Source organism: Micromys minutus (assembly GCF_963924665.1).
Source record: "Micromys minutus genome assembly, chromosome: 16".
Lineage (NCBI taxonomy): Eukaryota > Metazoa > Chordata > Mammalia > Rodentia > Muridae > Micromys > Micromys minutus.
The window spans coordinates 51,061,754-51,076,891 of NC_137985.1; the positions used below are offsets into that span (position 1 = coordinate 51,061,754).

At 43.3% G+C, this 15,138-nt stretch overlaps 1 protein-coding gene across 2 annotated transcripts in view; it reads right to left on the bottom strand.

Moving 5' to 3' along the window:
• The window catches only part of LRRC49 (leucine rich repeat containing 49), a 96,106-nt gene that overhangs the window by 25,557 nt on the left and 55,411 nt on the right, over nt 1–15,138 (bottom strand). For both annotated transcript variants that reach the window (XM_080930399.1, XM_080930398.1), the window contains 2 exons: nt 14,060–14,207; nt 3,199–3,282 (listed from right to left, as the gene is read on the bottom strand). In XM_080930399.1, the coding sequence (XP_080786525.1) occupies nt 3,199–3,282; nt 14,060–14,207 (232 nt within the window). The remainder of the gene's footprint in view (nt 1–3,198; nt 3,283–14,059; nt 14,208–15,138) is intronic.

Sequence of the window (15,138 nt, forward strand, 5' to 3'; positions counted from 1 at the left end):
CCGAAGCCCTTATTTCCCTTACATTTTGTAGTGTGTATATATATGGTATTTGTGCATGTGTGTATGCACGTGTGGGGGGTATGAGAGAGAGAGAGAGAGAGAGAGAGAGAGAGAGAGAGAGAGAGAGAGAGTGTAGTGAATCACAAATCACATGTGTGGAGGACTGAGAACAACTTGAACAAGTCAGTTCTTAGCTTTCAGCATTTGAGTTTTTGGGATTGAACTCAGGTTGACAGGATTGGTAGCAAAAACCTGTACTTACTGAGCCGTCTCACTAGTCCCAAAAGTTAGTATTTTAAAATGTCAAATCAGATCAGAATTCTGAAAATAAATTCTTTTTTTCTTTCCTTCAAATACATCCACCAATTGAGCCACTAAGCCCTGTCTGGGAGTCTGCTGTAGAGCCAGGGAAAGGGTGAGGGACTTCTCTCTTCCCCCACCCCCGAATCTGTGTAAAGGGAAGCCAGTGTTTCCAGTTGAGCTTCTGCATTGGTTTACCCAAGAGTCTAGCAAGTGTGTGTGACACTGGCTGGAATCCGCAGGTGATGGCTTGTTTAATGGAACTATAGAGATGGCTTGTTTAATAGAAATAACCTTTCCAAAATTCTATGTCTAGGTTTAGAAATGTTTTAGGCCTGAGTTCTTTGTTCTGTAGTTTGTGATTTCAGTGTCTATGCTGTTTAGAGCATTGTAAATACCGGGCCTGTGTTTCTGAAATGACTGACATTGTGTACATAACGTTCTTCCGCTATACTGGAAAACACCATTCCCCACATAACTTACCATATGGAATTCCATTTCAGTTATTTGCTGATGGCTACTCCAACCCAACTCCCAATCTAAACAATGCAATTATTTCTACCTAGTGGCAAGACTACAGCTGCATGCATTTGGCTTCTTATGGGGAAAAAAAACCCATAATAAGAGATAGCAGTGTTTAGAAAAAGTCATAGAATATATTTCCACCACTGACTATGTTTACAAATACATAACAATGTGGTCTCTGAGCATGCAAACACTTTCTTGTGCCCATACCAAGTGGGGCTTCTTTTCCTTGGGTTTTTAAATGCAGTCTGGCTGACGCTAAGTGAGCAGGTAACTTTGTTGGGGTCTGGATAAGGAAAGGGACATTAAGTCAAGGGGTCTATTCTGCAGGTAGGTGGAAATCCCTGGTTGGGAGAGAGCTATATGGGGGCTTACGATGCCTGTGGAGCAAGAAAAGGAAGCTGGGTTATACTCTGCAAGACCAGAGTGGCCAAGTGTGCTCTGCCCAGAGAGCAAATGCTCTGAGAGCTCAGCTGTACTCGTGCCTGTCACCGCTCAGGTGGCTGCGATAAGTATACGCCGCGAGGAAAACATCTGGGGAGTGAAGTTCATTTTCTGCCACTTGAGTCAACTTGTCACTGTCCAGGCAGGACCTCATCCGTGTGTGTCACAATGATCATCTCAGGTGGCGGGCAAAACAGGCAGACATGAGGATGCGGCTGCGACACAGGCTTTGCACGCATGGCCCCTCCCACCAGTTTCCCGCATCTCCAGGGTCAGTCTTTGCATCTGCCGGGATGTGGCTTAGAAGTACTTAGAAGTACTGAAGCTCTGTTCTGAGGTGGCTTCAGCTCTCAGCAATGGCTAAGTCTGGGCCTGCTGATGCCAACACTTCTCTTCTCAAAACCAAAAAGCTAAAGTTCAGAATCAGCCAGAGCTCCAAGACTCCAAACAAACTGCTATTTTCCAAAGTTGTCACTAAACTTTCCAAATTCACTAAAATCTGGGGCGTATCTGATGGTAAGAAGCAGCTCAATTAGGAGTGTGTGTGTGTGTGTGTGTGTGTGTGTGTGTGTGTGTGTTGGGGGAACACTGAGATAAAGTCTCAGTTGCACAGAATGATAAGTTGACCCTGTGCCTGTCTCCCGTGGGCAGGCTGGCAGACGTGTTCCATTGCTCACTCACCTTGCTGTGCTCTGGGCCTGTCACACTGGAGGGCTCAGCAGGCCTCATCTTTACTCTGTGAGCGCACACACACGTCTCACCACTAACTCACTCGTTTACACATGAGCTGGACAGCAGCAATGCTGTGACACAGAAGGCCATGTCCCCACCATGAGCATCTGGGAAGGTTTGCCCACAGTGTGCCATATCTTGCTCCTATAAATGTTTGAAACTGTAGCTGCAGCTATATTTTTATAAAAAGTATTAAAACATAATTTTGATAAACTTTTAGTAGTAGTCCAACATAAGGTTAAAATCCTCTTAGGTCGTGAGTAAAAAGGCATCTGTGTCAGAAGAGGACGTATGCCGGGAGGAGCACAAAGAGCTGGGGGGGAGCCGGGGTTCGGAGGGAACAGAAGGAAGGGACTGTGCAGTTATCAACTCTAGTTACTTTTACATCTGGAGTCTGGATGTGCAAGGTGTTGGGGACAGGTTCTGATGTTAATTTAAGAATCATTTCCATAGCATAGTCTGGACCCTACCACAGAACACAGCCACCTGTGGGGAACTGGTGCAGGTCATACACCTGACTCTGCTCCTTCCAGTCACTCTGGATTTTTTATGTCACGTTAAAGAGGAAAGCATCTATGTAAGACAAGGAGTTCTGGTCAGGACAGCAGCTTAATTCAGGTGTCACACAGCTAAAAGCCAGCCATTCTAACCTGTCTTTATCGGACTCTGATGACACCATGACATATTTTAGGAGAAATCACCACGCAGGCAAGTTGATATCAAATATGCTTGATCACCTAGAAAGACTTTAATTTTTCATTTCTACACTTTTCATTTCTGAATTCCTCAAGATTCTCCCCATTTCTGTATCAGCGGAGCTAATGGAGAAATGTTTTGGGTTGTAATAGCCGCCATTAAAAACTCAGAGCAATGCTCATAAAAGCACACCAGTAAAGATGGCTGGCAGTCACAGTCCACAGTGGCATGCTAACGCCAGGCGATGCGAGAGCCACGCGGGCATGAGAAATGCTCCACTTCCCTTTATACAGCCACCACGCCCTTTCTTCTACGATGCCCAGCTTGCACATGTGTTTCAGAGCATCTCTGTCCTTCCTAAGTGCAGCTCTAGTCACCACAGTAACCCATGAGAGTTCCCAGGAGTGCCGGCTTACAAAACACAAACTTGGTTTTGAAAGCCATGTCTCTGTGGCTGGCCAGCGGGGCGTCCTGTGTTGGCAGAGGCCCTGAAGAGCGCACCTTCAGCAAGGACTGCTTGTGACTCTCTCTCTTCTTCTCCTCCTCTTTCTTGGCCACAACAGATGCCATGCGTCTTTCTTCTTCCTAGAAAAAAAGGTATTTTAGAGAAAGTGTCCTGAGGAGCTAGCATATTTCAATGAGGTGTTGTGCTAGAAGAAAAGAATCTCTAGAAGGAAGGTTGGCATCTTCTTTATACTTTCTTCTCACTTCCTAATTCTAAAAACAATGTGTATTTGTAAGTCTACACCTATTCTGCAGATGAACCAAATCGGCTAATACAAGAAAGAAAGCAGTAAGAGAAAGGCGGGGACAGACGCCTGTCAATCATACTTTAGTAGAGATGAGGGGGACTTGTGAAAGAATTCAGGACATATGAGAAAGATCACTCACCAAAGTCAAGTTGGTTTTATTTCAGAGATGCAGGGAGGGCTCACTATATAAAACCCAATAAATACTATATACTACAAAAATGAACTGAAGGGCAGAAATTTGATAGGTGCGGGAAAGCCTTTAAAAATATCCAACTTCCCTTCATGATAAGTGTCCCAAAGAAAGTTGGAATAGAAAGGCCACATCTCAGCATAATAAAGACTACACATGACTAGCCTGCGGCCAATATTATAATCTGTGAAGAAGTGCGTACAAGCATTCCCACTAAATTCAGGAACGAGGCTTGTGTGTCTGCATTCTTTCTCCACTTTAGTCAATATAGTACTAGAAGTCTAAGCTAGAGCAGTTAGACAGAGAGACAAATCATACAGGTACAGACAGGAATGAGAAGTCAGAATGTCTCTGTTTGCAGGTGACATGGTCCTATACTTCAGAGACTCTAAAGACTCCAGAGGGGAACTAAGACCTTTACCAATGTGCCAGGGTAAAAAAATTAATATACAAAGTGAGTAGCCTTCCTACAAACCATTGCTGAAAATAATGAAAAGAAAGCCAGGGACAGTTCAACCCATTTCTACAGCAGGGGAAGGTCCGAGGGGACAGGAAGACCTCCCCACGCACGTGCTCCTGGGTCAGAATGAGTATCCTGAAAATGCCACCCTAGCAAAAGTAATCTACAGATTTAATGCAGTCCCCATCAAAATCCCAGGCACATTCATCACAGAAGTAAAAAAAAAAAACCAAACAAACAACTAAAACAAACAAACAAAACAAAATCTAAAAAGGACAGTGCAGAAGGCATCGCCAGGCCTGGCTACGGGTCCCAGGACTGAGCAGAGAGCAGGAATGGTGTTAGAATGGCACAGATGAACTTCCGGGGGAGGGAAGAGAAGAGGGACGGACGGAAGGGAAGCTCTGAAAGGCACTGGCTCCCAGTAAGACGCCGTCTCTCTCTCTCTCACTCTCTCTCTCTCTCTCTCTCTCTCTCTCTCTCTCTCTCTCTCTCTCTCTCTCTCTCTCTCTCTCTCTCTCAGGAGTGTAACTTGTTTTGTCGCTGCAGCTTAATAATGGCTTGTTTAAGTTTGCTTTTCTAATTTTAGAGAGACCAAAAAGGAGCTTAGAACCTAGCAGTTTTTATCATATGACCAAGTTGTTTTAAAGGGAGTGAAAATTCAATGTGATTTTTGGTAATTTTAAAGTGCTTTTTTTTTTCAGCATAAGCAAAAAGAAGAAATTAAGAAAAAATTCAGAACTTTGCTTCCCATCCTAACAAAATAGCTGACTTGGTAATTAGGCCAGATTTTTAGGCAGTTTTAGTTTATTTACTGACACTGCTGAGTGTTGACCACTACGCTCTGTTAGTGGTGGTCTAAACGAAAAATGTTGCCTATCTCTCTAGAAAAGTAAAACAATATTATGCCTATGATTTTAAGGATTGCATAGCGTTTTAGAGCCATGGAACACATGGGCGTTCACAGCTATCTGCTGAGGTGGCTGTTCCCTGCCCTTCCCGTTAACCTTAAAGCCCACCCCGTGAGTTCGGCCTGCACCGGGCACTGCTGAAACCGTGGCCATGAAGTACCCTGTGCGGGTGCTGAGTAAGCAGAACTACACTGACAGCTCGAAACATCAGTTACTGCAAAGGCCAGATGCGAAGGCTGCAGAGGTGCGTGGATCACGCAGGGCACATGCTTCAGAGATGATCTCATCTGACTGTCGGAGAGAATGGCCGTCTAGTAAAGGCAGAAGGACTTTAAAAGGAATTCTAAACCCTGGAAAACTGGAGTTACACCAAATCCATTTAGGCATTGAAGGTTTTAGGGATATATATGTATGTATGTATTGGATATATGTGTTTATGTATGTCTGTATTGGATATATGTATGTATGTATGTATATATATTTACATTTGATGATTATATTTTAGCACACATAATTACCAAATACCTAACTTTACAAATAAAAAGCTGAATCTCTAATTGTAAAGATGGGCCATGGATCTGTTGGCAAGAAGGAAAAGAAAAGCAGGGGCTACTTCTGGCGTCTCCAAGAGACCAGTTCAGACTCTGGATGAAAGTCACATCCATCCTTGATGTAGCAAAGACGAGATCTATCTGAACTAAGAGATTTAGACTTTTTTTTTTTTTTTTTTTGAGATTTAGACTTTTTAGACAGTTTTTCTTGACGTTAGTTTAGTGTGCCTGCTCATGCATGCGCACGTACACGCACACACACACATGCAAATATATACATAAATATGTAAAAAACAAAAATAGTTTTAAAGATGTTCATTTCTTGACCATGCAGAAGAGAAAATGCTTAAGGGTATTTATATTCAGTTAAAGCTTCCATAATGACCAGAGCATGGGAAAAAGCAGAGAATCATTAACACTTGGCTTCTAAATGTCTCTTCCTGGGGATAGCACACGTTAATGATATATTTCAGTAGTCAAAGCAACTTACATGACCACATGTGACTTCCAAGGCCTAAAGAAAGCCTCTTCCCATCCCATGTGCAGCCCGCAAACCCAGTCACTATTGCTGATGCCAAGAAGTGCTTCCTTACTGGCAGGAGCCTGATATGGATGCCTCCTCAGAGGCTTTACCAGAGCCATGCTGATAAAGATTAGGATGCTTACATCTAACCATCAGACTGAGCACAGAGACCCCAGTGGAGGAGCTAGAGAACAGACTGAAGGAGCTGAAAGGGTTTGCAACCCCATAGGAAGAACAACATTATCAACCAACCAAACCTTCCAGAGCTCCCAGGGACGAAAACACCAACTAATGAGTTCACATGGAGAGACCCATGGCTCCAGTTGCATATGTAGCAGAGGACAGCACTGTCTGGCATCAGTGAAAGAAGAGGCCTTTGGTCCAGTGAGGGCGCATTTTCCCAGTGTAGGGGAATGCCAGGACACTGAAGTGGGAGTGGGTGGTTGGGAGAGGGAGCACCTTCTTGGAAGCAAGGGGAAGGGAGGAGGGATGAGAGTGGGGGGAAGGGGATAACATCTGAAATGTAAACACAGAGAATGTCCAATAAAAATAATACAGAGTCCCAGCAACCACATGGTGGCTCACAACCATCTGTAATGGGATCTGATGCCCTCTTCTGGTGTGTCTGATGACAGCTACAGTGTACTATAAATAAGTAAATAAATAAATAAACAAACAAATAAATCTTTAAAAAATAATAATACAAAGAAAGAAAACCTCTTCCACATACCACAAAAAAAGAACCCCACTTTCAGTGGCATCAGTAATATCAGACTTTGTAATGACTTTCTGTTTTTTTGGAGATCAAAGTTTACATTAAACAATCTAAACATGGGTTTGAGGTGAACAGTCTGACATGTATATTTCTCTTCTAGAATTGTGATTATATCCACCTTCTCAAGGTGCTGTCTCAGAAAAGTTTCTACTTTTGGTATATATATGTGTGTGTGTATATATGTATGTATGTATACATGTATGTGTTGTTTGTGTGAGTGTCTACCCTCTCTATGTGTGGGTGTTCTTGGAGCCCCTGCAGCTGCCATTACAGACAGTTACAGCCTCTGAATGTGGGTACTGAGAACCAAGCCCTCTCTCCCAAAATTTTCTATGTAATGGTGTTTTTTACTCCCCCTAGAAAGGCTACCGATGGCTGCTACCTGCCTAAAACCCAACAGCAGCTCAGAGACTGTCGGAGCACTCAGTGGGCAGTACTTGCCGTGTAAGCATGAAGACCAAGATGTCAGCCAGACAGCCAGCACTCGTGTGAATGCCAGGTGGCCATGGCAGCCATCCTATAATCCCAGCATCTTGCACTCCAGGTACTGACAGCATCCCAGGGGAAGCTGGCTCCAGACTACCCAAATCACTGAGCTCTGGGTTCAAGGGAGAAACCCTATCTCAGAGAATGAAGCAGAGCGTGAATGTGGAAGGCTTCGGATAGCAACCTCTGGCTTCTACTTGCATACACACACACACACACACACACACACACACATACACACACACAGAGACACACACACATACATACACACACACACACACACACACACACACATACACACACACAGAGACACACACACATACATACACACACACACACACACACATACACACATACATACACACACACACACACACACACACACATACACACATACATACACACACACACACACAGAGACACACACACACACACACACACATACACACACACAGAGACACACACACATACATACACACACACACACACACATATGAAAGTGTAAAAATAATAGTGGAGTAATCAGACTACTGAAGAAACAAAATGGGAGACTATTTCTATTTCTTGATTTCATTGTTTCTACAAATGAAGCAGTTTGAAGCCATATGGCTATCATTTCATAACTCACTCGGTTTTGTGCGAGCTTTTTCACACACGTGACTCAGACGTATCTCCACTCTACCCTTCAGTCTGCTTGCTGTTATGAGGAGTCATTCTTTTTTTTCCAGGATAAAAATGTATTACATTCTTAAATAATTTTTTATATTTACAAAATAAAAATATGAAGTGTCAATCAGAAAATTTAAATTAAAGTTATTAAATCATAACACATTAAAATTGAAAACTATTTTAATATGCAATGTAATATTAGATATAATATATCTAATAAGTCTACGGGGAAGTATTTGCATTTTTACATGTCACATATTTTTATTTTTTATAAAAAAATGTTGCAAACTGATAATTTTCTCCTCCCTCAAATTCTACAAGGTCTTCCTCCCTTCAAACCCAACTTCATGCCTTTCCTGTTCTTATAATCATGTTTTATTGAATATATTTTATCTACATTTTAAATGATAACCCCTTTCCCTGTTTCACCTGCATAAACTATACCTCCTCCTCCTGCTTCTATCTTCTATGAGGCTGACCTCCCACCCCCTCCCGCCTCCCTGTCCTGACATTCTCCTACACTGCAGCATTGAGCCTTGGAGGACCAAGGGCTTCTCCTCCCACTGATTCCCAACAAGGCCATCCTCTGCTACATATGCAGCTGGAGCCATGGGTCCGTCCATGTGTACTCTTTAGATGGTGGGAGCTCTGGTTGGTTGGTATTGCTCTTATAGGGTTTCAAACTCCTCAGCTCTTTCAGTCATTTCTCTAACTCCTCCACTGGGGGCCGTTTACTCCACCCACCCTGGTGCTTCTGCCCTGGTGTGTTTCTTTACCCCACCACCCAGCACAAACAGGACTTTAAGGCCTGAAAGCTTTTCATGTAGGTTTATATATTAAATTTTCAATCCACAAATCCTTTACACAATAAGATTACATCAAATGGACAAAGATACAAACTGCCCTTCTATATGAGATGAAAGGCCTATAGAATCCCTTAGAAATATTCAATTCTACCTAATGCCAACTACTGCCACCAGGATCCAGGTCTGCTTTCTCCGGCTCTATCTTGACTTTCTCCCGATCTCTGTTCCTCTTTCATTTTCCTACCTTTTCTCCATCTACCTTTCCACTGTCCAATCATGTATCGACTTAACATAAATCTACAGTTCATCCTTTGAGAAGAGGAAGGCTACTGATTTGTTTGAGTTAATTTTATATCCAGCCACTTTGCTGAAGTTGTTTATCTGCTATAAAAGTTCTCTGGTGAAATTTTTAGGGCTACTTAAGTACACTATCATATCATCTGCAAACAGTGATATTTAGACTTCTTCCTTTCTGATTTGTGTCCTTTTGACCTCCTTTTGCTGTCTAATTGCTCTGACTAGAACTCCGATTACTATATAAAATAGGTAGGGAGAGAACAGGCAGCCTTGTCTAGTCCCTGATTTTAGTGGGATTGCTTCAAGTTTCTGTCCATTTAGTTTGATGTTGGCTATTGCTTTGCTGTATATTGCTTTTACTATGTTTAGGTATGGGACTTGGATTCCTGCCCTTTCCAAAACTTTTAATATAAAGGGGTGTTGAATTTTGTCAAATGCTTTCTCAGCATCTAATAAGATGATCATGTGTTTTTTTCTTTGAGTTTATTTTATATAGTAGATTATATTGATGGATTTCATATACTGAACCATCCCTCTAACCCTGGGATGAAGCCTACTTGATCATGATGGATGAGAATTTTGATGTGTTCTTGAATTCAGTTTGCAAGAATTTTATTGAGTATTTTCTTTGTTGGGTCTTCGTGTGGTTTAGGTATAAGTGTAATTGTGGCTTCATAGAAGAAATTGGGTAGTGTTCCTTCTGTTTCTATTTTGTGAAACAGTTTGGAGAGTATTGTTATTAGGTCTCCTATGAAGGTCTGATAGAATTCTGCACTAAACCCATCTGACCTTGGGCTCTTTTTTGGTTGGGAGACTTTTGATGACTGTTTCTATTTCTTTAGGGGTTATGGGACTGTTTTGATGGTTTATCTGATCCTGATTTAACTTTGGTGCCTGGTATTTGTCTAGAAAATTGTCCATTTCATCTAGATTTTCCAGTTTTGTTCGGTATAGGCTTCTGTAGTAGGATCTGGTGAGTTTTTGAATTTCCTCAGTGTCTGTTGTTATGTCATGAGGAGACATTTGTAATGTATGTGGAGAGTCTTCAACCTGATGCTGCTGCTGATAGAAAGTCAAATGTTTTTCAAATGATATATTTATTGTTTTACCTTCTTAGATTCTTATCATTATGCTAGAAAAAAAAAGGTCATCAAAAATTTTCTCTAAAAGACACAGAACTGGGCCAACATATGGGTGCACATCTCACTCAGCACCCAGAAGGCAGATCTCTGTGAACTGGAGGCCAGCCTGTTCTTCACATAGAGATTTCTAGGCTATCCAGGGGCATACAGTAAGACACTGTATTGAAACAACAACAAGTAAAATAAATAAAACTGCAGGGACTAGAGAGACTGTTTGGCAGTTGAGAGTATAAGCCAGTCTTCTGGGGTCCTGGGTTTGATTCCCAGGATCTACATAGCAGCTCATAGCTGTAATTCCCAGGGGATCCAACACCTTCTTCTAGACTCTGTGGAAACTAAGCATGCATGTGGCACAAAGATATACATACAGACAAAGCACTTGTACACATAAATAAATATAAAACAACACATGCATGGAACTCTAAAAAACCAAAGCCCTAAAATAAAATAGATAAAAAGATAAAAATGGATCAATTTACATTCTTCTACATGCAGACTACCAGTTAGACCAGCACCATTTTTAAAGACGCTGTCTTTCTTCCACTGAATGGTTTTGGCTTCTTTGTCAAAGATCCAGTGGCCATAGGTGTGTGGGTTCATTTCTGGGTCTTCAATTCTATTCAATTGATCTACCTGCCTGTCTCTGTGCCAATACCATGCAATTTTATCACTATTGCTCTGTGGTACAGCTTGAGGTCAGGGATGGTGATTCTCCCAGAAGCTCTTTTATTGTTGGGAATTATTTTTGCTATCCTGGGTTTTTGTTTTGTTTTGATTCCATATGAGGTTGAGGAGACAGAACCTGTAGAGACTATCTCCAGCAGATAGACATGGCCTCCAGTTGAGGAATGGGGCCATCCACCCTTCTGAAAAATTTTAACCCAGCACTGTTCCTGTCTAAAGGAAATGCGGGGACAAAAAAATGGAACAGAGACTGAAGGAAAGGCCATCCAGAGACTGACCCACCTTGGGATCCACCCCATCTCCAGACACCAAACCCCAACACTATTGCTGATGCCAAGATGTGCTCGCAGACAGGAACCTGGCATGGTTGTCCTCTGAGAGGCTCTACCAGCACCTGACTAAAATAGATGCAGATACTCACAGCCAACCATTGGTCTGAGTCTCGGGACCCCAATGGAAGTTAGGGCAGGGGCTGATGGGGCTGAAAGGGACTGCAACCACATAGGAAAAACAATATCAACTAACCAGACCCCTCAGAGCTCCCAATGACTAAACTACCAACCAAAGAGCATATATATGAGTTGATCCTTGGCTCCTACTGCGTATGTAGCAGAGGGATACATATGTGGTCTTATCAGTGAAAGGGAATCCACTTGGTTATGTGGAGGATTGATGCCCCAGAGAAGGGGGATGCTATAAGGCTGAGGTGGGAGAAGGTAGGTAGGTAGGGGAGCACCCTCTTAAAGGCAAAGGGGAGAGCATATGGGACTGGGGATTTGTGGAGGGGAGACCAGGAAGGGAGACAACATTTAAAATGTAAATAAATAAAATAATTAATTTTAAAGCCTCTAATGTATTAGGTTTCCATAAGACCCCACATGAGGATCAAACAAGGAAGGCAAGTAAAGAGTGGGTAAGAAACTGCTAAAATATGTAAATACACACACACACACACACACACACACACACACACACACACACACACGTACGTACGTGTATATATAGATATATGCAGGATACCAAATTTAGGCTTTGTGAGCCACATATGATTTTGTGCTCAAACTTTTCTTTGCTTCCTTGGAAGGATTTGCCACAGGGTGCTGTTTGCAACCCTGTGTCAGACGCTGAGCTTCTCCTTGGTCCTGATGGGATCACCCTATAGAGCACCACTCTAACGCCTCCGGTTTCCACCCCCAGACACGTTATCAGGGTAACAGCAATATCCTCTTATCTCAACATTAATGGTCAGTGCAATGGGCTGTGAGGAAATCCCACGTTCATCAGTGCAGACTTCTCGGACGCTGACATTGATCAGATCCTCATGTCTGTGGTATGTGTGAACTGAGCACCCAGGCACCCAGCTTAGCTCAAAATGATGGCAACAAACTTGGCCAAATGCTTTGCTCAAATACCCAGATATGCTCAACACCTACCTCTGAGAGAGATGGATACTGATAATGCTACTAGTATCTATTAATTTATAATAATGTAATGATGCTAATAGCCAGGCTGCTTTGACCTCTGTGCCATATGCACACACTGTAACTATGTCCCACAAATATGGACAGGTATCCTGTCAACTGACAATGGTTCAAGTGGAGAATTCATTCTGTCTGAAGGAGTGATGGTCAGTGAGCCGAGGCTGCTTCCTAGTGAGCACTGCCTGAAGACCCGGCTTCTCGTTCCCTCAGTCAACCTCAAGCTGTCACAACTCGGGATTGTATGTTCTTCCCCTTTGTGAGAAGACATGCATTCTCCTTTATTACACATGAAATGTAGAACTTTTTCCATGAACTGAAAACGTCATTACTGGAGCTTATTAAAGCCACCTCCACCCTGCAGCACTGCAGCAGAGAAGGGAGGGGCGTCTGTACGGTGCCCGTTTGTATCAGAAAGGGAAGAGGACGCTTTCTTTCCTTCAACACTGTACATTGCTAGGACGGGCAGGTCTGATGGACAGCTATCACATACTCAACTACTTAGTAGGCTAGCTGCACATCTTTTCTGCATCATTTTCAGCAAGAAGGGTAACCAGAAGGACCAAGGATGCTCAATTTTAAAAGTCATAGAGATAAGAGAAAAGGAAGCCCCTAAAATACAAATGTCTGAGCAAAGGAAGAGGACAAAGACCTGTCTCCATCCTGGTAGCTGAGCATGCGGAAACCCAGGACCCTGGGTACTCACCAATTCATCTACATGTTTAGGATTTGCCACTACTTAGGATGCCATGGTGTCTCTAAGTATCAGTGGAAACGACACACATTTCCACTGTGTGGGAAGCTGACATTCACAGAGTCAGTCCTGAGGCAATTGAGTAAACCTGCCGCAGAATCCACACTAAATCACGCAGATTACGGGGATGGAGGGGAAGCAAGTAGAGGTTTGATAATATTTTCAAGGACAGAGATGACCACATTGACATTATCCTTGCATATGTTCCAAGAAAGTAAATACGCCAATAAATGTGAAATGTCATGAAAGAGAGGCAGGCAGGTCTCACTACTACACAGTCTCTTGGAGCCAGTACCGTGCTGTGTGCCCTGTCCACTGACACTCACATGCACACTCTCTTACAGCAGCGGTCACAGTAAAGAGACACACCAGAGACAGGGTGAACAGAACGATGGCACTGGGAGACCACAGCGTCTTCACAGGCAGCAATGACAGCTACCACAGCACTGCACAACACTCTCACTGGGGAGCTCTGGACTGTCCTTTCAAAATAAATTATTACTTAAATACTAAACAACAATAAAAAAGCAAACATGGATTCTGATTTAAATATAAGCCTAGAGATTTTAAAGCTTTATTTGATGAAACTGGATGTGGGTGATGGTTTAAAAAAAAAAAAAAAAAACCTACACTTAAAACTATGAAGTTTATAATCATAACCCATAGTTTCCTAATTAAGATTAACAAGCACTCATGCAACTGGAACCCCAATTTTCTTAGCCACACTCCAGGGAGCAGGGAGGGCACGGAGGGCACATGGGAGGCACACTCAGGACAGCAGGGAGGGCACGTGGGAGGCACACTCAGGACAGCAGGGAGGGCACGTGGGAGGCACACGGGAGGCACACTCAGGAGACTTTGCAGGCGCACAGAAGGGCTCTCACCGTGATTCTCTTCATGTCTAGCTGGCGCAGCTGCATCATATTCTGAAGGACCGTGTGTTTGTACCATGACTCTTGAGCTATTGGATTGCCATCAAAGGTGATGTCCGAGAGGGAACTTGACTCAGCAAGGCAGGAAACACTTTCAAAGCTGCAGAAGAGATGCCACCACATTAGTCTGAGACCTTTCAAGAAGTATTTCCAGGTTTTAAAGTCTGATTTTGTTTTGGTTTGATGTTTTGAGACAGTGTCTTGCTATGTAACTCTGGCTAGCATGGAACTTACATACCAGGCAGACAATGGTCCTCAGCTACTCAGCTAGGATTGTAGGCATGTGCTGCTATGCACAGCACGTTCAACTGACCTTTCAAAGAATGATCTACAGAAAGACAGATGATAAACAGAGCTCCCACCCACTCCGTCCTTCCAGTGTCTCTCCGGCTAGGTAAATACACCGTGAGTGTATGCGGAGATCTACAATAGGTGCTCCCATGGCTTCTGGCACTACAGTACTCTCTGAACTCGTATGTTCCTTGCCCCATTCATGAAAGACTCATTTCTCAACACAGTTCTTTATACTAGGAACAAGATCTCCAGCACAGGCCTGGGAGGGAAATGTTGCCTCTTTCAGGCCCCTCAGCTAGAGAGGGATGTTCATGTACACTGCCCTGTGTGTATGTATGACATGCCTCCTCACTCCCACAGGGCGGGGCCTGACCCATACCATCCACTACCCAGTTATTATGTAGGCCACCGTGGCCCTCCATGCCGAGGATTACCTTAGGAGAGTCAGAACCTGCATCCTGTCCTGGGATTTCCATGTCCCTTGATAATGCTTTAACATGTTCTACACCTTGAGGTTCACTCTCTAAAGCACTAACATCTCCAACTTGTGGCAAACGCAGTGATGTTTACTGTAGGGAATGACATCGTGGTCTTGTGAAACGCCCCTGTGCTTTACCCAGTCCCCCAGTCATTTTCAGAATGCTGGAATCATGTACTATGATATCGTCTATGGATGGTCTTCTTTCATTTGGCAATCTTCACAGGCACCCATCCACGCCTTCCCAGGGCTGCATGGT